Genomic DNA, 22,737 nt, shown 5'->3' with positions numbered 1-22,737 from the left:
GGAACGCAAGCAAAGGAACATCCTTTGATGACATGGTTGCGAGGACCAATTGCAACGACATTTGAGATCGACCGCGACCGCGTGGCTGGACGGCTGCATGTCTACGACGCTCTCCAATTTCCGACCGTGCCTTACACACCTGAATAAATGAAGGAGAGGCACCGCAACCTAAATAACCTCTTTCAAGTCGACGTAATGAAAAGTGCTTCCCTTCTGTGGAAGATGATCAACTTTGTTCTTTTGTTGAAATCGCAGAACGCACCAATGGCATCGAATACATGTAACGACACCGTTCTTACTGGAAAATATTTGGCAGCCGGTTTCAACGACTATTTCGTAAATCTTGTTAGTAGCACCTATGAATCGCGATGCACAGAGTATTTACACACAATGTTGCCTGACAATAGTGTTTTTAGACCTACCACCGCGCAAGTAATTTTAGCGGCAATTCTGTCGCTCAAAGCAGCGCTTCCGAAGACGTTTGTGGCCTCCAAAAAAGCCCACAAAATACGTTGCAAACATTGTCGCCGCAGTGTTAGAACATGTCATAAATTTTATTTTTGCCGCATGAGCTTTGCCCGAACGGCTTCACACAGCGAACGTAGTGTTTTTAAAGGCGGTGTCACCAATTCATTTTCTGAGTATCGACCGATATTGATATTTCAAAATTCTCGAAGTGTGTAGAAGAACTGATATATGAACGCATGACTAAATTTCTAAACAAACACTGACTTATTACGGTACACCAGTTCGGCTTCAGGAAAGGGTGCTTCACAGAAACGGCTCTACTTCCCCAGACAAAACACATATTAGCAGCTTTTCAACAGCAGTGGTATACGTTGTGGGTACTTGTCGAAACTTTCCAAGGCTTTTGATTGAAATATTTATAAGTTCTTACTGATACACCTCGAGCGGTGTTGCTTCCGAGGGACATTTCTGCCTTTCCCTAAATCTCACTTACAATTTCGTCGTCAACAACAAAACAGTTCAAAATTCACTCCTGAAATAAAGTTTCTAAACACTGGAGTACGATAAGGCAATATCCGCCGGCCGTTGTTATTGAACCTGTACATAACGATGTGGTAAATATTGATAATGACACCAAGTTTACAAGTGCCGCAAAAGGCACAAGTATTTTTTTAACGACAAAAGCATTCCAAAATTATTAAACAAAGCCAACCACTTGCAAAATCACCTTAATACCTGGAGCGTGGCAAACCCTCCTACAATGAACACAAGTGAAAAGAAGGCAGTATTGTTTCCAACAGGAAAGAAAGGATTGCAGAATGAAATTATCTAAAACACGTATTTAGAGCTACAGAAATTTTGTACGTTACTGAAAGCCTTGGTGTACTCTTTGAAGAACACATGTTCTGGAACAATTGTGTAGAAGATGTCCTAAATAATCTTTCCGGAATAGTCGGTATTTTATCCTATGCTACGATAAGCAGTATAAGAAGCAACACGTTTTTCTCCTTAAAATTAGAAACGCTCCACCGGTCGGCGTGTTCGCTTAGAACGTCTGAGGACTTGTTGGGGGCTTCTTGCAGTGTTGTCCATGGGGGCTCATCTGGTCGTACGATGAGGAGGGGAGGCGACGCCGGGGACCCGTACCAGAGAGTTTGCGCACCGAGGCATGTTGGTTGCCGGATCACCCTCCTCTGCTGTCGTTGGCGGGCTGCATGCCAGGCGTTGCTCGATCACACCGTCAGGCTGCTGCTGCTTCTGCTGCTCCACTGAACTGTTGCGTTACAAGTGCACTTGATCGGCGTGCCACTGGGCCAGTCCTCCCGAAGTTTCCACGGTAGCCATTCTGGACCGAGACGCAGTCGTGACCCGTCCTGGTATCCACTTGTCACCGTTACCATAGTTCCGCACATAAACACGGGTCTCTGGTAGTAAGGTCCAGTCGTCTTGACCCTGCGACGGCTCTGCAAGGGTAGAAGGAAAACACGAGTCCAGCCGGGACCCCACTTAGTAACGGAGAAGCATCTCTGCTGGTGACTTCCCAATTTTTTGTGGAGTTCTCCGGTAGTTGAACAAGAGTCGCACTAGATGGTCCTCCATCTTCCCTCCTCTCATTTTTCGAAGCCCCTGCTTTATAGTTCGCACTACTCTTTCTGCAGCTCCAATCGACTGGGGGTGGTAGGGGGCGCACCTTAGATGCAGTATGTTGTTGTGCTTTACAAATGTCTCTAATTCCTGGCTGGTATATTGCGGCCCATTATCAGAAACTAATGTTCGTGGGACACAACACCTGCTAAAAATAGTACGCAGGCAGTTTACCGTTATTTCACTGTTAGCGTGCACCAGGGGTATGGCTTCGACCCATTTTGTATGCGTGTCGACCAGCACCAGAATCATTTTTCCTGCGATCGTACCCGCAAAATCCACGTGAACACGAGACCATCTCTCATTCGTCGCTGGCCAGCTGAAAGGTGGAGCTGCTGTAGGCATCGGTAGGTTCTGGATGCAGCTTTGACACGAAGAGAATATTTGCTCTATATCTCTATCCAACCCTGGCCACCAAAACAGAGACCATGCAACAGCTTTCATAGCAGACGGTCGCTGGTGCGTGTCATACAGAAGACGCAAAACTCGAGTACGAACCTCTTCCTTTACCACTACACGGGTTCCCCAGTAGAGTAGCTCATGCGCCACTGACAACTCCAACTTCCGGTCAAAGTATGGCAGGACCAAATGGTGCAAGGAGTTTTTTTGTTTTAGGCCACCCGTTCAGTGTATAACGTTTAACCTTGGACAGGACAGGGTCTGTGGCAGTCAAAACCTTCAGCTCACGTGTGGTAACTCCTCCTTCGTCCAGTGTTTCCAGGGACAGAGCGTACTCGGCCGGTTTATCATCCGGGACAGGTTCCGGAACTCGCCGGGGAAGACGGCTCAGGGCGTCGGAGTTGAACATGTGCCTCCATGGAGTGTACTGAAGCTTGTATTGGTAGGCCCCGAGGCAAAGTGCCAACCGTTGGATTCGGGCGGCGGCCTTCGTTGGTGTCTGGCGGTCCGGTCTCAGCAGGCCCAGAAGTGGCTGGTGGTCGGTCACCAGCGTGAACTCTCGCCCTAGAAGATAGTCACGAAATTTTGTTACGGCAAAAATGAGCGCCAGCGCCTCTCGTTCGAGTTGAGAGTACTTCCGCTCACCTTGTGTCAATGTTCTGGAACGAAACCCATTAGGTTTATCAACATTGCCTACCGTGTGGAACAGAGCTGCTCCGACACCGTTGGGTGATGCGTCACATTCCAACTTCAACTCTTTGTTTGGATAGAAAGGCACGAGAACTTGGGCATCTTTGAGCCTTTGCTTCGCAGCTGTGAAAGCAGATAATTGCTGCTCCTTACAGTTCCAGCGCGAATTCTTTTCCAGCAGCTGATATAAAGGAAAAAGCGTAGTTGAGATGCTCGGCAGGAACTTCGGGTAAAACGTCAGCATTCCTGGAAACGAGCGCAGTTCGGTAACATTGCACGGACTTGGTGCCTCAACAATAGCGTCGACGTTCTTTTCTGTCGGGTGAAGACCATCTCGGTCGATTCGGTGCCCGAGATACGTCACAGACGGTCTCCGAAATTCGCAATTATCAAATCTGAGCTTTATTCCCCTTTCGCGGAAGCGCTGGATTACGTTTCTTAGTCGCTCGCCATTATCATTCCTTCTTTCCGACACAAGCACGTCGTCTAGATAAGCTTGCACGCACGGCAGACCTGCCAGCACCTCATCCATCATTCTTTGAAAGATTACCGGGGTGGATGCTATTCCGAACGGCAGCCTATTAGAGCAAAACAGGCCTCTGGTCGTGATAATAATGCAGACTATTCTTGCTGCTTCGTCAAGTGGTACTTGGTTGTATGCATCGCGCAGGTTGAGAGTGCTAAAGCAGTCACCATCACCTAAGCGAGCAAACATGTCCTCAATCATGGGCAACGGATATTGTTCAGTGGCACAAGCTGGGTTCATGGTGGATTTAAAATCCCCGAAAATTCTGACAGTGCCGTATTTCTTTAACCCCACGACAATTGGCGTTGCCCAATCGGAATGCTTTACTGGCAATAACACTCGTATTTAAAGAAGCCTGTCCAGCTCTTGCGTTACTTGATCGCGCAAAGCGTAACGAAGAGGTCGTGCCTTACAGAATTTTGAAATGGCGCCGTCTTTTAGGTGCAGACTGGCAGGGGTTCCCTCGATGAGGCCCAGGTCTGCAGAAAAGACGTCCTGGTAGTCCACGAAGATGCTGTTGATGCGGTGGCTGCTTTCGTCATCTTCCGGAGGGACGTCTCGTGCTGCTACCTGCAGCATTCAAGTTCCTGCGTAGTCGAGCAAACGAAGCAAATCACGGCCGCACAGGCTTGGCCCTGCACAGTCTAACACAGTCAGCACACAGTCCACGGACACCATTTCGTAGCAGACGCGTAACTGAAGTTCTGCCAGGACAGGTAAGCGGCGTACGTAGCAGGAAAGCTTGATATTGGAGGCTCTTAGGCTTGGTCACTGCCTGCGGTGCTTCTCATAAATTTCGCGAGAAATGACGCGAATTGGTGACCCGGTGTCTACCTCCATTGTCACTTCAATGCCTCCCCACGTGAATACTCGGTGAAGGAGGGTTCCAGAACGTTCTTCCTTTTAGACGCAATTGTCCAGATATAGGCTGTTTCCATTTCCTCGTTATACAAGCCTTCTCTGACAGTCAAAGCGCTGGTTCGCACCGCTCTCGAGTCGTTTGCATGCGGCGCACGGCTTTAGCACTTTCGTGCAAGGTGCCCTTTACGTTTACGCTGCTAACACCGCGATCTGGCCCAGGGACAACCCTAATCATCGTGCTTTCTACTACCGCATCTGCCACAGCTTTCAACTTGAGAAGTCTCCCGTTCCCGCTGTAGGTACCTTTTTCCAGACGCATCTACTTTTAGTAGTGGTGTGTCCTCCGCGTTCATCTTTTTTACGTCTGTTTCTGCGGCCTCGGCTGCCATTGCTCTAGCTTCTGCTTCTCCCAGCGTTAAGTCCTTTTTTGACCATAGCTGTATCTGCAATGCACTAGAACGTACGCTGCAAACAATGCGGTCCCGTAGCATCCGGTCCAGCGCGCCTCCGAAGTTGTAGTTATCAGCTATCAGACGAATTTCCACCAAAAAGGCATGCATAGGCTCCCCTTCAGCTTGGCAGCGGTTGAAAAATTTGTAGCTTTCTGCAATTTCGTTCCTTTTTGGGTCATAATACTCGTTGAGCGTGGCCACTGCTTCTTAATAGGTCAAAGAATTTGGCGTGCGTGGTGCTACTTTCCCTGCCAAAGTCTGTACCGTGTGCGTTCTCAGTGCCACTTTAGTAATGCTCTCTTTTCTGCTGAATTTTCAACGGCGTTCGCTTCGAAGTAAGCCTCAACCTTGATTTGGTACGGTTTCTACTCATCTTTGCTTTCGTCGAAGTCTGGGAGGTTGAGATGGGCCATGTCATCCAACGGCGTGCTGCGGTCTCCGGGTTCCTTTTTAGCGACTATCGCGTCGGCAAGCCTCTTCGCCACTGTGGCATCCCACGGGCCGCACAAATGCGCGCCGAAGTACAGAGCTTACGCCGGTCAGCAAGAGAGCAGAACGTTGATTTGTTGTCGAAGCCAGGCTCGCTTATATCCAGTTCGAATGTAAGAGAGCAAGGGGGACGAGGAAGAGGGGCGGCGATAGCTGCCACCGCGACGTAACGAAAGATGCGCACGTAACCCTGCGCGCTGCGCAGTGGTGACGTCGGCGCAGAATATGCGACAGAAATAAATGGTGGCATTGATAACACGTCTGGCCTTCAGACCACGTTGTTGGGATGGCAGTCACCATTCTCCCATCTGCTTACGCAACTCTTCGCGGCCTTTACCCCGTTGCCGCCAATTACATATGCCCCGCGGCTCCTACAAATGTCCCCAGACTTGTGCACTATGGCGCCCTAATGGGTGAAGACCAGGAATATAAAACACAAAACGGTGATGGCTGAGCCACAATTGAAAATTTATGAAAAAACTCGATGAGCATCCTTTGCACCGACATATACGCACAAAAGCAACAAAACCAATAACATATTGTGATGATGATAGTTGGTGTTTCATGGCGCAAGGCCAACGAGGGCAAAGAGCGCCAGAAAAGAAGTTATATAATGAAGCGAAGTGATTCCCACAAAAAGGTAGGTATAAAAACATATATATCGGATATAGTAAAATCAATTAAAGGTAATTGTGATAGCTGGTGTATAGGGCCAGGTTTGATTATGCGTGATTTGAGATAAGGTTTAAAAATTAACATCTGAAAAATAATCAAACACACGTTTCATAGAAACACTGGCATCGTCACCTAGAAACAGCGATGGATGTAGTGGGATATGTTGTCTCTAGAGTCCTCTGAAGTGTTTGTGCCGTGTTGTGTGAAGTGCCTTGCATGTTATTAGTATGTGAACTACGGATAGGCCCTCCCCGCACCTGCTACACCGTGCTCTTGGAGATCCCGTGAGCAGGTGGGAATGTGTTGCATGCGTGTGGCCTATCCGTAATCGAGCCAGGGTAACTTCGTTGTGTCTGTTGTATCAGTGGTGTATGCTCCCAAGAGTGGCTTTATAATGTGTAGTTTGTTGTCAGTCTGTTGATTCCAGTGTGCTTGCCATGTTGTGCGAAGGTGTTGTCTGATGTGTGATTTGAGGTCGGTGTAGGGTATTGTTATGTCAACGGTAGTTGTAAGGGCAGCAGCGGCCGCCATTCGGTCTGCGTTCTTATTACCTGGAATTCCAGAGTGCCCTGGCACCCAGAACACGGTCACCTCAAGGTTTAACGCATGCACACACATAATAGTACTAATGAGAGCATTGACCACATGGTTTTAAGACTTCTGTGAGGATAATGTACGCACAGCACCTAATAAAACAGTATATATTACAGATTTCGGAATTCAACTTAAAAACATATGTTGAACTACAAGAAGTGTGCCATAGTCATCTGCCGTAAAGATACTTGTATTTCTATTCATAGTTCTACAGACATTAAAGGTGCCCCATGCGCAGCACAGGAAACAGTTGTGGCAGTTTTTGAAGCATCCGTGTAAAATTCAGCACACTTATATTTGTGCTGAAGAGGCAAGAAATGTTGCACGATCGCGATTCTACGCACTCAGTTTTTCTCGACACTTATAAAAGATATACATGATATCGGGCGAAGCTGCCACGGTACTAGAAGTTCAGTAGCGGAGGTTTTGATGGTGCCTGAGAACATGACATCAAGCTGCGACGCTTCTTCTCTTACTCTGAAAGCGAAGGGAGCAGAGACGGATGGACGATTAGTGAGAAGTTGAGATATGGATGTATCATAAAAAACTGATCTAAAAGGATGGTGAGGCATTGATGAGATTTTAAAAGCATAAAGCAGGTCTGTGTAGGCTCGCTGACGTTCTGGGCTCCATTTGTTGCACTCTACATACAGACTTTCGACTGGACTAGTCCGAAAGGCACCACACGACAAACGGAGCCCTAGATGAAGCACAGGGTCCAGCATTCTGAGGGATGTTTTTGTGGCTGACCCATAAACAACGCTACCATAGTCCAATCGGGAACCCATCAATCTGGTAAAAACACGTAAAAGAAGTTGTTTGTCAGCACCAAAAGAAATGTGCGACAGAACCTTCAGGTTAGTGAGTGTGTTTAAGCATTTATGTTTTAGTTCTCTTATGTGTGGGATGAATGTGAGCTTTTCGTCAAAGATTATACCTAAAAACTTGTGTTCTGTCTTGACAGGAATAGAGACACCATTGAGATGAATGTCTGGGTCCGGCCGGATGCCATGCCTCTTGGAAAACAAGACACAAGTGTACTTCCCTGGATTAAATTTAAAACCGTTGCTGTCTGCCCAACCAGCTAGCTTGTTAACACCAAGTTGGACTTGGCGCTCGCAGACAGACAGGTTACAAGACTTAAAGGATAATTGAACGTCGTCTACGTAAATGGAGCAGGAAATCGATGGTTGTAGCGCCTTCCGAAGAGAATTCATTTTTACAATAAACAAAGTGCAACTCAAAACTCCACCTTGCGGCACGCCGTTTCCTGCACATGAACCCTAGAAAGTGCAGTTCCAACTCGCACGCGAAACGTTCTTTCAGACAGGTAACTGGCAAGCGTGTTCATCATGTTACCCGACATGCCAAAAGACTTCAAGTCGCTAAAGATGCCGTACCGCCAAGCAGTATCGTACGCCTTTTCAAGATCAAAGAAGACTGTCATACAGTACAGCTTGTGGAGGAAAGCATCTTTGATATAAGACTCTAACGCAACGAGTTGATCGTTGGTAGATCGCCCCGCCCTGAAGCTCGCCTGGCAGCTCTCGAAAAGACCATTGTACTCTAAGAAGTACACGTCTCCTGTTTATCATCTTCTCGAAGAGCTTACACTGGCAGTTTGTCAGGGCAATGGTGCAATCCCTGGCGGGAGAGGAATGGTCCTTCCCTTCCTTTAGGAAAGCCACTACTATGACCTCCCTCCAAGAGCGTGGGAAGTGCCCCGAAAGAAATATTTTATTGTAGAGGTGAAGAAATGTTTCAAGCGTGTCTGCATGTAAGTGTTGTATCATTGTGTATAAAATCCTGTCTGCACCTGGAGCTGAAGGTTTACAGGTACCGAGTGCGACCTTCAGCTCATGAAGTGAAAATGGCGTGTTATAGGATGAGTTCGACTTATTAGTGTCTCGCAACTACTTCTTCTCACATGATGCTTTGTGTTATGAAAGTGCTGGTGTAGTGTTCGAAGTGTTGTGCAATTGTGTTCGCCTGGTCTTCGAGAGAGAGAGAGAAAAGACTTTATTGAACGAAACCGGCGTGCAGGGTTACACCGGCCACGCAGGGCTCGGTTTCACCCCTGTCGTAGACTTAGGTAAGAGTCCTAATGTCTTGGACGTAGACCTCGGAGACTTGGGCCCGGCTTAGCTCCGGCTACTTCGGTTCCTCCGTCCTTCCCACCGTCCCTGGCATCGCTGCCGGGAGGGGTAGGCGGATTGGATATCCCCTTTTGCCTTTGCTTCGCCAGGGCGTCTTCGAGCCGCTGGATCGCCCGTCGCTGTTCTTGGAGTTCCACGGAACCCCCGCACACGCGCACTTCCGGAGGGTATGTGTCCGTCGGGCACAGCACATTGTCCCCCCCATCGCGCACAGCACTGTTGCATCCCCACATTATATGGGCGAGCGTCGCTGTCTCCAGTTCACAGACGCTACACGTAGCACTCTCATAGAGTTCCGGGCACACGTGACGCGCAAGCGCCGGCGTGAGCACGGTCTCCGTTTGCAATTGCCGGAACTTCGTTGCCTCGGCCCGGGATAATTCCCTATGCGGAGGTGGGAAAGTTCTTCTTTGGTCCGCCCAGGGGTCAAGTGGGACGGCTGGGGCTGGGTTCAGGAGGACAGGAGCAGCTGGGGCCTGGGGTCGAGGGGTTCAGCAGGGCCAGGGTGGCTGTGGCGGCCAGGCGGGCAGGTTCCTCAGCAGGCAGGCGGCCCACCAGGCTGTGGACCAGGGCCAGGAGAATGGGCACTATCTGATCCGGGCCGGGGGCAGCAGTGCTTGATGGCAGCTGATGCTCCCCGGGCTGTGCGGCTGGGGGCTGCTGGGCAGGTGGGCGCCTGGTGGGCTTCCTCTGCTGCTGGTGTCGTTGGCTGGTGGTGGGCCGCTGCTGCTGGCCTGTGCGCCACCTGGCCATGTCCGCATAGCTCAGTGGCTGCCTAGTGCGCACTGTTGCCAGGGCCTCAGCTCGGGGCACAGGCTGGAGTGCTCGTGCCATGGCCGTGGCTACCTTGCGTTCGTGCTGCCACCGGGGGCAGCGAGGGTTGGTCACAGCGTGCGGGCCGCAACAGTTGGTGCAGTGAAGTGCTGAGGCAGTGCGCTGCTGGGCAGTGTGGCCACCGCCCCAGCGTGCACACCTTTCACTGGCCCGGCAGCAGACTGTCACGTGGTCGAAGCGGCCGCAGCGAGCGCACTGCGCTGGCCGCGGTCTGCAGCCTCGCACGGGCAGCAGCAGCTTGAGGACCTCCAGGAAGGGAAGGGGGGAGGGGGCAGCAAATTCCAGCAGCACTGCTCCGTCCGGTTTCTGCACCGCGCTGCTTACCGGCGCCTCGCAGTCCAGGTTTGCCAGGATCTCCTCGGTGGTTAGGTGAGGGTCCACCCCGAACACGAGGCCGCGGCTCGTGCCTCAACTCGCGCGGCGGCCGGCGCGGACGGCAACGCCAGCCACACTCTTAGTGGCCAGGAGTGCAGCCAGGCACTCGTCCGTCTCAGCGTCGGCCGCGACCACGTTCAGACGGGTGTTGACCCTCACCTGGGACATCCTGGGGTGCCGGCGAGATGCCGCGCTATGGCCTCCCTCGATATGGTGAGGAAGGAGGCGGTACGGTCCGCGGGGCGGAACAGGCATGTGCCGGCGGCCAGCTGCGTGAAAGGGCGCCGCGCAGCCAGTTTCTTGGCTTTGCGCCGCCATGACTTGCTCTGCTGCAGAGTCTACTCTGCGGCACATCCGGGAGGCGTGTGGGCACCCGGGGGGCTGCCGCCGCCCGCGGCGTTCACGGCGAGCGCGCCGCCCACCCGTCCGTTTGTGTCATGGGCGCCGCCATCGTGCGCGGAGCCCGGCGGAGTAGCGACGCCAGGCGCGCCGCTCGGAGACGGTGCGCCGTGCGGCAGAGGCTCGCTGGGGCTCGCAGCAACCTCGGAGGCAACGGAGGCAGGGCCCAGGAGGGCGTGTGGTGCGACAGGGGTCACGCGGGCTCGTGACATCGCCCCGGCCTCCCCTGCTCGTCGCTTGAGGTGTCAGGGAATGGCTGCCTCCCCGGTGTCGTCTGCTCCGTCGTTGGCGGGACGCTCGTCGTCCGAGCCGTCGGACGCGTCTCGGGGGCGCTTCAGGTGCCCTGTCTCATCCATCAGTTCCTCCTGTGTGGGCCGGGTGGTGGCACGGGACGCAGCGGTGGCATCACCCTCGCTGTCGGGCGTCAGCGCCACCCGCGCGGAGTCCAACCCGCCGGTGCACTCGCGGGGCCCGGCAGAGCACGTGGCGCTACGCCGGTCGCATCCTGGGTCTGCTCGGCGTTTGGCACAGCAGGCACGCGCGCCGGGAGGCATAGAAGAACTGGCTTACCCTCCAACATGCCCACTATTTGCTGTGCGCGCTTCTGCTGCTGGAGGATGGCCTTTCAGGAGGCCATGAGCCTGTCCAGGCCGCGGGGACAGCTGTAGCTGTTCGTGCGGCGGGGAGAAGGTGCGCGCGTGCCGGAGGCGCGCTGGTCGAGGTTGGCGGCAGGCTGCGGCTCGTAGCCATATCGCGCGCTCTGGATATTGAGTTCTTAAAAGAACTGTCGCATAGCGACGTGCTACCGTAACCAGAGACGCGAGCGAAAAGCGAGACTTCACGCGCGGACGTAAGGGCAGGAGCGGGTCGAAGATGCGACCTACCTCGACGGCGTTCGGAGCGTTCCTCTTATTCCGGAGTCATCGATTTGCTTTAGCATTGGTATGGAGGTCCTCCTCACCACCGCTGACACCTCTTTCACAACTATTTTCCCCTTCGCCTGCACTGATGCCCCTTTGGCAACTTGCGCAGTCGGCAGCTAACGACGGTATGCGGTTATGAGATGATTGCGGAATCTAAACTGAAGCATGGATGGGCGTAAAAGATGCACTCAAGGTTACTAGACTCCCTAACCTGACGTTTGTGCGCAGCGCGAGCTGCAGTCTTCTCCGCCCCGGCGCATTTCGGCTGCGTCTGTTCGCGTGATCAGAGAAAATACGGTGGCGTGCGCTACTCTGCTGCTACCTTGTAGTGCGCCGCCGCCGCCGGCCAGAAATTTTAAATCGGGTTTTAACTTCCCGCGAAATTGTCACGTTATAGGGATTAGCCCCGCAAGAGGGAGCAGCGAGCATGTTGTTGCGTATAGTGTTTCAACGTTCCGTTCAAACGTCACGTGTTTGGATTAGCGAAGAATTTAACAGCGTCTGGGGAAAGTGTCAGTAGGATGGCGCTCTTTGGTGGCGACACATAAAATATGTGTGAGGGAAAGGCAGTGAGAGATATGGCGCCGTAGCCCCAAGTGTCGTACTCCACTTCAGTTTTCGCTAAACGCTCTTCTTTGTTTTTTTTTTCCTTCGTTGCTGCTACGATCGCTCACACGGGTAGGCGGACATAAACAAACGCTGCTCCCGCGAAGCCTAGGTAACGCCTACCAAACGACTTCTCCCTAAAACGACCGAAACCCGCCGTCGCGATGTCTCTTAAAGGGACACTGAAGTGATATGTAAACATTGCGGTATTACTTGTGCAAATAGTAGTCCGGAGTCCCCAGGCCATGTTTCGACCACCCTGGGTGCGTTTACGCGATTTTATTTACTAGAAAAATTAATTCAAAAATGCTGTCCTCCTCCCTTTACGCTCGCCCATTTTCTGCGGCGTTTTTGTGTGACGTCACGAGGACCCGAGCTCGCAATTGGCTGCGCTACTGCACGGCTCCCCGGCCTTCAGACAGAGTCAGTCGGCCCAGCGTTTCGTCCGCCGGCCGCCGACGGGTCGTCGCAATTCATTCTCTCAGTTGAAACGAAGCCAGGACACGTTTGTGAATGGAAAAATGTGCCTTTCTTTACTTGGTTGGTTTGTACACTGTATCGAGCTCCAAATCAAGGTCGCTTCAAACAAGCGCTGCACAAGCGCACATGCGACACTTCGCTGACTGGTACGCCAGTAGGAAAAGATAAGGCCTCTTGAATGGGGGAGAAGAGTCAGCGAAGTCATTATAGGTACTAAGGAAATAAAATCAACTTATATTTTACCGTACAGCGTAAAACTAAGGCGTGGGAAGCACTTTTTTGCGCTGGGCGAACACGCACAGCGGTCAGCAGCACGACTACGAATCTGCGAACGCTTTTCCGTCTACGAAATGCAATTGCTAGACGTGATCTGCTGTGGAAACTCGGGCGACGCTTCCTGCACGAGTGCAATACAACAAATAGTCACCTAAGCTGCTTGAAATGCCAAAACTAAATAAAAGTGTAAACTGGTGGTACAATATATACCCTATATTAGCACGGCCGGTGGAGCCCGCTCCGTGGCTTAAACCTCTACACTTCCGGCAACCGAAGAGTGCGGACGCGGGATCATGAGCTCCGTCGGAGCGGTGACAGCGGCGCAGTCTGGCCGCGGCAACAGGTTTTTTGACCGCGAAAATGGTAACCAGGATTATCAAGTGACTCTTCCCCAACTGCCAACCGGAAAATATGTGACCAACACAGTGTTTTTACACGGCGGTATGCGTGCCAGGCCCTACCGCGTAGAAGATTTTCGAGACGCGCTCACGCGTTTGGCGTTGCTCCCAGAAGTGATTGCTCTGGGGGCGTACCAAATGAATCACGTGTGGGTCGTCACCTTCAGCAGCGCGGACGCTGTGAAGAAGATGCTGGCCGTCGGAGACGTGAAGGTGAAGGAGAGAAAGTGTCTCGTAATTGATCCGAATAACCAGGACCTGCGTTTGAAGCTGCAGTGGTTTCTGCATGGCGTCCCGGATGACGAGGTGCGTTCGGCGTTTGCTCAGTACGGCAGGGTGACTGACGTCTCTCGAGAACGTTGGCGGGCGCCAGGTTGCGTTGAAAAAGGCTCCACGACGCGACATGTGACTATTCGACTAAAGGCTGGCGTCATGCCGGAAGATTTACCGCACCAGCTAAGTGTGGGCGGGGAATTAACGCTTGTGGTGGTTCCGGGCAGGGCGCAACTTTGCCTGCGTTGCAACAGGCAGGGTCACGTCAGGCGTGAGTGCCTCGTCCCGCGTTGCTCACTTTGTCGGCGCTTCGGACATCCAGACAGCGAATGCGTGAAGACGTACGCCACAGTTGCTGGTCCTACTGGTGTGGAGGACAAGTCTGAACACCTCATGGATGAGGCTGACGCAGAGGAGGCCGCGAGTGGAGGAGCTGGGCCCTCGTTAGAACCTGAGCCAACTCCTTCCTCTGAGGGAAAGAAGATATCACACATGGTGACGGGACCGCACCGGGTGACGAAGGGTTACCCTCTGCTGCATCTCCTGCTGCAAATGAAGAACCCAGCAAGGAATCCAATGACATTGCCGAGGAGATGGAGGTGCCAGAAGCTGTTGATGACAACTCGTCCGGTGCTGTGCTGGCAAAACGGCCACGACCGAGCGACGACGGCATTGAACAGGAAGTGGAGACAACGGCAACTGGCGAACCGCCGTCAAAGACAGCTGTGTTACGCCGAGCTACCTTGAAACTAAAGCCCAACAATCAGAAGGATCGGAAAGCTAGTGACAAAACACCGCCGTGGATACGTGGATCGTGAGGACAGTACCGCGTCGTCGCGTCTATGTTTACAAAGATGCCTCCAATTGGAACGGCGGCCTTGGCCCCAAGGAACTGTGAGACTCTCGTTGACCCGTTGATAAAAAGTGTAAGCATCATGTTATTCGTTTCTCCTGATGGCTGTAAATTTAACAGCAAATTTACGCGTAGGCAGGATTAACGTAAGAGGGCTGGCCTCGAAGAAAAAACAGTACCAGCTTTCGCGCCTATTCATGGAAAAAAACCTGGATATCATCGCTGTTCAGGAGACAAAAGTAGAAAGTGAGGAACAAACGAATCACATGGTGCAACCTTTCCGGGAGCGTTATAGTGTTTGTGTCTCCCATGCTGTGGGTACATCGGCGGGACGTGTACTATTTTTACGGAATACCATCGGCATTATTGTGGATGAAGTGATTACGTGTGAAACTGGGCGCATGCTTGTTTGTGACTTTAAGTTTTCAGGTATTGAATGGCTTGTTATCTGTGTTTATGCGCCTAACAAGCAAAGTAAACGTAAAACATTCTTTGATCGCCTTGATCGGTACCTAAATAGCGCAACACATGTGGTTATGTTAGGCGATTTTAATTGTGTATGTTGTCCATGATATAGGGTTATGAAAATATCTGAACGTGACACAAGTGCGTTACTAATAAACACAATTGTTCATGAACACAGTTTGGAAGACGTGGCACTCCTAATAGCGAAAGATAAACCTACCCAGTTCACTCATTTCCAGGGCGGGAGTCATGCTCGTCTCGACCGCGCATATGTTGATACAGTGCTGCTTATCTTGTGTAGAAATTACCAGGTGGAACATGTTGCGTTTAGTGACCACAGTCTGGTAATGTTTGACATTGGATCTCAACCAAGAGCCAGAAGGTTTCAGTGGGATCAGTAGAAGTTAAATACGAAACTTCTGCAGGATGAGGCATTTGTGGATAAAGTAAAGGACAAGATTAAGAACATTCTCCAGGGGAAGACCGAAGATGCCATCTTATTATGGGAACGCTTTAAAGAAGAGGTTAAAATCGCAGCAATTGAAAGGTCCAGCGAAATAAAAGTTAAAGAAAGAAACAAAGAGAAAGAACTAAAATGTCAGTTGGACTATTTGTTATTTGCAGACAGCCTACAACCCGGAACCCACACACGCAGTATTAGAGAGGTAAAGACACAACTAGAGACGCTTGAAACAGAAAGATATAAGGGAGCGGTAATACGGGCCCGGGCTGAAAGATTGTGGTTAGGCGAAATGCCCACGAAACATGCTCTCGAAGACGAAAAGCGATACGCAGCCAAGAACAATATAGTGGCGATTTCATACGCTGGTGCTGTCACTCGAGATAAACAAACGATTGAACGTGCATTTGTGGAGCACTATAGACATGTCCTTGGCCAACGTCATCCATACAAAGATGGATTTAAGGAGCAGTGTTTACCACTCGTACCGAAGCTGGACGAAGAGGTTAAAGCAAACTTGGAGGCTCCTATTAGTGTTCAGGAAATAGAACAGGCCATAGATGAACTAAGTCGAGGAAAAGCGCCTGGGCCTGATGGTCTCAGCGCTTCTTTTTAGAAAGCGTTTAAATGTGAACTTGCAGAGACTCTGTGCAACGTTATATGGATCGCGTATAAGGAAAAGACGTTGCCTCCGTCCTTCCGTAGATCACATGTAACACTTATCCCCAAAACGGATGATGAAACAAAATTGTTATCCGTCGAAGCATACAGACCAATTACACTTGCAAATGTAGATTATAAGGTATTTATGAAAGTTCTGGCAAAACGTTTAAAATGTGTTATTCGGTCAATTGTTGGCCAACACCAAACCTGCGGCATAAAAGGTCGCTCAATAACGACAAACCTCCACGTGTTTCGGAGTCTTTTAGAAACCGTTGATTGATTGGGAGGACGAGTTGCTATCTTGCAGTTAGTTCTGGCTAAGGCCTTTGATCGAGTAACACATGATATCCTGTTTCAGGGCTTGAACAGGCGAATGTCGGCTCGATTATTTTAGAGGGGGTTAAGATGAGTTATACAAACAGTTTCACGAGCCTGATAGTAAATAAAAAAGTTAGCGAGAGTTTTTCGGTTGTGTCAGGCGTGAAGCACGGATTTCCTTTAAGTGCCCTGCTGTTTGCTATTTACCTGGAACCGTTTTGTCTGAAATTGTTAAATAGTAACCAGATATGAGGTTTTACGTTGCACAAGAGTGAGGTAAAGATTCTTTGCTATGCTGATGATGTTGCGGTTGTGTGCACTGACAAAGAGAGCGTCAGTAGAGCGGTTCGAACAGCGGCAGAATTTTGTGAGCAGACAGGAAGCGCTATCAATTGGAGAAAATGCATAAGCACTTGGCATGGAGACTGGGAGGGCACGCCAGAGGAATTTGCAAACGTCAACTGGAACACCTCCCCCACTGGATACCTTGGTGTGCCATTACAATGGTACCAGAAACCCACTGAGATCTGGTCTGAGGAAACTGAAAGAGTCCGGAGTGAAACGCTAAAATGGGGGGGTCAAGATATGTCAATATTTTCGCGCGCTTGTGTCTGTAATGTATTTTTGGTTGCTAAATTATGGTATGTGCTTCAGGTGTTGTGCATGTCAAGGGTCAACGTGCCAAAAATTCACAGGGTTTTTGCTGTGTATATTTGGCGCTCAGGATGGGAGCGCATGAGTCGTACGAATTTCTTCATTTCCGTTAAAAAGGGAGGTCTTGGACTGATGCACCTATTTCTTAGGCAGGTTGTCTCAAGGTTTATTTTCCCGAGAGACCAGACAGACCCATATCTACGAACAGTTGTGCAGACGAGATTGGTGAATTATTTGCCAGATTTTGTTGTGTCTTCCAGTGCCATAAAACCAAGAGCACCACGAGGCTACATGAAAGAGGTCGTTATGGCCTTTCAATTCCTAAAGGCAGGTTTTCCTGCGAATACCTTGCTCTGGTGCCTAGAAAGAAACTGTACAAGGATTTATTCGATGTGGCATTACCGGTACCTGTTTATCGTTCGTTATACTGTGCAGGAACGGGGAAAGATGTGTTAAGAAGAGTTAAGCAAATGCCTCTCAAGTCAACAGTCAAAAGTTTCTTCTTTCAATTACATACCTGAACACTACCCGTCAGTCCTTGGCTGCGAAAGAAAGGAATACTTGTAGCTGGGTCAGTGAATTGTCGACATTGCGGTAAACTGGAAACTATAGAACACATTTTCTTGGACTGTTCTGACGCAGTGTTCCACTGGGACATTCTACAGCGGACACTAAAGAAAGAACTACCGGTATCCCGTATGGAATACGTTTCCTTCCAACGCGTAATGATGGAGGCATCCCACTTGACATGTTTATGGCCTTGAGCCTGCACAGTCTCTGGAAACCTCGTATGGCCGTGAGACATGCAGACCCGAATGCACGACCGGCAAGCGAATACTTTATTGAAAGCATTGCTTATATCAGAGATGTAATGAAAATGCAAGATGAGAAACCTGATTGGGCTAACATATTGGATGAACTAGTTAACCTGAAACGCTTTTAACACGAGCCACCCGTAGCAGCGGGAAGGGTTTTATCATTATGTTGGGAGAGACATGTGTCATTGTTAAAAGTTTTTTTTTTACCATTATGCTGTGTGGAGGCATGTGTCATGGTTTTGTTTTTTGTGCGCTGTACCAAGCCGATAATGGAAAAAAAAAGCTCCGTGGCTGAGTGGTCTGGGGCGCTAGGTATGTCACCGCAAGTGTTTGACAAGTCACGAGTTCGAATTCTCGCGGGTACGTGCTTTTGTTTGTAAGTTAACTTTTTTGCTTTCCGCCGATGTTTTCTATATTGAGTTCACCTTTATTTGGGGCCGCAACGTTCATGGCTCAACGAAGTAGTTCCCAAAACGCGCGCAGGCTTGCACTGGCGCACTAGCGAGTTCTCGTTGGCGTGCTGTTGCCATAAGCACCGACTGCTTGCAGGCAGTGGGCACAGGCCAGAATGGACATACCTTTGGCCTGGTGCGAACACGCTTTTTACGATACAGGCATGAGGGACGCAAGCTCCAAATATGGGGAAAAAGCGCATGACATTTGGGTGTCTGCGGGTACGCGGATGGCGTACATGCACCGCGTTGCTCTCGGCTAGTGAATGCTACGATTCCACGCCGTCCTGGGAGGCTTATCTTTATGCATTTTTACAGCTGACAACATGGCAGAAGCGCGGTACGATGATTACTGAGTTATTTAGAATGCCCATCCAACAACACCACCGGTTGTAATTTACAGAACCAAAACTGAAACCGAAACTTGTTTGGTTGCTCCCCTTGGGCATCGTCCAATCACGGTGCCCGCTCCTCCCAACGTCACAGCTTTAGTTGGTGCGGCCGCCGGAACCCGCGCATGGTAGTTTTTCTTCTTTCGTGCTTTGTAAAATAATTACCGATTTGTCAACCGGATAAACGATGAAAAGTAGGCTAATTTGAGCCAGTCTACGCAGTCGAAGCATAAACGGGAGCTTGACAAATTCACTTCAGTGTCCCTTTAATTCTAAGCACGCGAACATGAACTGTTAACGGTTATTGCGTGCGCAGGTTTTGAATGAAGATTAGTGGATGGAGGAGGGAGACGTGCACGCGCAGCGTTAGGTTTCATGCCCGTACTAATTGACGGCGTGTCTGTTGTGCTTGTACGAGATTTAGAACCGGATGTTGAACGACCCAGAGGCACCTTTCCAGAGTCCTTAGTCGTAAAGCGAATTGGGTTTGTGTGTTAGGATATGTTCTGATTACGAACGCAAAAGCTGTATCGTCGGCTATGGACGTAAACAACTAATATGTCAAACAGTTAGGTTGGCTGAGACGTAAAATAACATCATTTTTTAAAGTGAATACAACAGTTGCGGACACCGTCTGAACCCGGTATTACACAAACAGTAAGATCCCTACGATGCGGTAGCGATACAGGCAGTTCATGTTTATCTGCAAGATGAACCTGAGATCCTGCAGAGCTTCATACCGGTAATTGGCTACAAAATATATACATATGCTTCATCCCCATTTACGATAAACGTGTTTTGTTTCGTGCAATGCGTGGACTGCGCCCAGCTTTGCAGGCGATTCTTCTTCACAGAGTATAAGGGCACTAATTATTTTCTTCACCTTGTCCTTCAAGCCTTATAACACGCTTTCTGAGATGTGACATTGGCGACGATTGTTTTGCTTTCTGCACAAGAACTCCATCGTACCCACTGGACATATTTTCAATCGATTCTTGAATTTTATGGAACGTTTTTTTTTTAATTTTTGGCAATGCGTCAACTGTTACTTTGATGCCCAGTTGTTCAGTTAGCTTGTGATGAATTTCCGCCAGCTCTGAGGCAAAATTCTTGTTCATTGCTTCATTCTACACTTCAGCAATCTGTGCGCCACGCGTCGATGCTTTGCATGTTACGCATACCCAAGGGTTTTTAGCAGCCGCGAATTTCTCTTTGTAAGCGTTGCGACTAACCGCTGAAATTCAGCCAATTAGATAACTACATTTGCATTCCGAACACAGCAGCCATTACTCCGATTCTTGAATCTTGCCTTCGAATAGAGACATATGTCCCTCATTATACCTAGCACACATACACTCCAAAGTTCGCTCACAATATTCACCCAGCAGCAGCAGGAAGCATAAAAGCACAAAAAAAAACCGTCAAGAGGATAGACCCGCCTCCAACGTCTTAGAAACGGGTTTAGCCGCCTAGTTGCTCATTTTGACAGCTCCGCTGCTGTTGCTGACTGGTGTGGGGCAGTCCCAATGGGGCGAGGTCCTTTTGTAGGCCGTCACAATGGGTGTACCACAAGTGATGATCTACGTTGCCTCTGGTTGATCTAATCGCTCCTTTGTCCATTCTAACGATTGTCGTGGCAAGCGCTGGTTTAAGGCCACGGTTCCTGCAATCTCCGAGAAATTGGTTACCCCGCTCAGTCGCTCATCTAGCAGCTCCGCTGCTGCTGCCGATTGCCGGTCCCTAAAACTTTTTTGGTGATTTTATCACGCAACAAAATTCTTTCACGCCGCTATTTGTTCTGTTTTCGTATTACACGGAAAAATTAAATCGTCCGGTTCAGTTATCTAGCTCATAGACTTTTGTTATATCGCCGAGAGTTTGTGTTCGAACTAAGCTAATGTTTCTCGTAGTCGAGGTGCAGCCGCCTTTCCATGAAGGGTAAGTTTTCCATGCTGTTGGAATGAGTTAAGCGGTTGGCTGGCTAGGCTTGCGCAACATTGACGTATCGTATATATATTGGCGTAGCATGCTCGACCTGGGGTGTTTCTTTAGTTGGAATGCCTCGTAGCCGCAAATTTGGAGATAAAGCAGCGTTTTGAACTTTGGCTGGCGCTCGGTTACTACACACTCGGGCACTTTATTTTGGAGGCTGGTAATTACCTATACCTTCTTGTAAATTTAGATGTAAGTGCAGTAATGCCAATTTAAGCCAAGCACCTGTAACCGAAATGCACTCCGCTTGGCGCTCTTTGGCAAAAAAAAATTTATTCATAGAACGTTTTAGATGCAGAGCATCTGATTCACTCGCCTTGTCCCTCCGGCGTCGTCGTCATTGTCGTCGTCGGCGTTGTACACCCCTCCCCCATTCTCCTCGCCGCGCCAGCTGTGCTCTCCGCCGCTCACCCCCTTTCCTCCCCCGATAGCGAACACTCTCTCGCGAGGGGCATTGGATTGGATTCGATCGGATTGAATTGGCTTGGCTTGGCTTGGCTTGGCTTGGATTGAATTGGATTTGGATTGGATTGAATTTAAGTGGATTGTGTTGGATTGTGTTGCGTCATAGCCGCGGCACGTTGCTTCATAGCCGCGGCAGACGCGCTGGGGCCGGCGTATGTGCAGTACTCTCTCTTCCTCGGTTTCCTATCCTTCGGGCGCGCTGCGCATATAACCGGTGTGCCGTTCTCCGGCGAAGCAACATCCACGCTTGGCTCAAACACCTAGAGTCCACGCTGCTTTACAAGTACGCCAACGTCGTCATCGACTGGGACCGGCTTACGCAGTCCCCTCAACGTTATGGGTGCTATAAAACGCGGTCCCTTCGCCGCTCCGCCTATGCGTCGCATCTACACAGTTTTTTTTTTCTTTATTGCCTACTTTGGCACATACAGAACACAGACATTCATTCACAGACAGCCGTCAACCTGACTTTGGTTGACGTCATGTGTTTAAAAGTCCCTTAGGTGTACCAACGATTCCATGTCTGCAATACATTCGGGCGGATTCGACACATATTTTTGATTTTCCACGTATTCACTCATTGCCTCTCTAAAATACTGTCTCGCGCTTCGCGCATCGATGTCAGAGTACCTTTCGGCCATTCTTGCTTTCCAAATAGAGCTCAATCCAACAAGCATGATCAGGTCGTAAGGCATACCATCCTCATTTTCAACAGGCAAGTACCGTATGCCTTGGGCATCCACAGGCAGATCCTTTTTCAGAGTTCGTTGGAGCACATCCCACAGGAACACAGCATCCCAACAATCGATGAATACATGCCTAATAGTTTCAGCTTTTTTGCATATGTTACAGTCAATTCCCCATGGAACGAACAAGTCTTTTTCTGCCATCCACGTCTTAACAGAGAGGGTTCCAGTATGCAGTTTGAAGAAAAAAAGTCTTTACGCTAGGGGGTAGCTGCATACGCTTAACTCTTTTAAGCACATCTTTACCCCTACCTACTCTAAAAATCAACCGGTACATTGGTTCCGGGAGGACTACATCACACACGTCTTTATACAAATTTTTCCTATTTACTTGACACAAGTATTCCCAAGAAAATCGAACAGCCAAGAAACGGCATGACAGTACAACTTCTCTCATAAAACCATGCAGGCCGCCAGGTATAACATTGGACGTGACTATAATATCCGGTAACGCTCTACCCAAGCGCAATTGACAGATAGTTCTTTACGTTGGGTCCTTAACATCGCGGAGAAACAAGTTACAATTTGACGTACAAACAAGTGTGCTAGTCCCAAACCTCCGTCCCTGACCCCACGAAACAGGTTTGTCCGGCTTGTCCGTTCCCAGTTTGACCCCCATATAAACACAGCGAATACACGATGCAGTCTTTGAACATTTGCTCGGGAACAGTGAAGAACCTGAAGGACATACCACAGTCTGCTTACAAAAAATAAGTTGCACACAGTCGTTCTTGAAAATATTGATAAGCTCCACCCTTTCCACTTTTCTGCCCTTTCTTTCATTACTTCGGCTTCCTTCCTCCAATACGGATCGCTGTCTTTATAAAATTCCAAAGGCACACCTAAGTACTTTGCCGGTGTGCTGACCCAATTTATGTTAGCGAAGATGCTAGGGGTTGATGGCCAATTTCCATGCCAGAACCCCAGGCATTTTTTCCAGT

General features: G+C 49.8%; 1 protein-coding gene and 1 pseudogene across 1 annotated transcript in view; one reads left to right on the top strand and one right to left on the bottom strand.

Annotated features, from left to right (window-relative positions):
- Positions 1-1,482: 1,482 nt before the first annotated feature.
- On the bottom strand, positions 1,483-4,306 carry LOC144160605 (uncharacterized; annotated as a pseudogene).
- Positions 4,307-13,140: 8,834 nt separating this feature from the next.
- The window catches only part of LOC144160604 (uncharacterized), a 36,514-nt gene continuing 26,917 nt past the window's right edge, over positions 13,141-22,737 (top strand). The window contains exon 1 of the mRNA XM_077691845.1: positions 13,141-14,041. Within this exon, the coding sequence (XP_077547971.1) occupies positions 13,141-14,041 (901 nt within the window). The remainder of the gene's footprint in view (positions 14,042-22,737) is intronic.

This window comes from Haemaphysalis longicornis, unplaced genomic scaffold, assembly GCF_048455015.1.
Source record: "Haemaphysalis longicornis isolate Haplotype H1 unplaced genomic scaffold, Haemaphysalis longicornis Haplotype H1 scaffold_11, whole genome shotgun sequence".
NCBI lineage: Eukaryota > Metazoa > Arthropoda > Arachnida > Ixodida > Ixodidae > Haemaphysalis > Haemaphysalis longicornis.
This window is presented reverse-complemented; position numbering and strand designations above follow the sequence as displayed.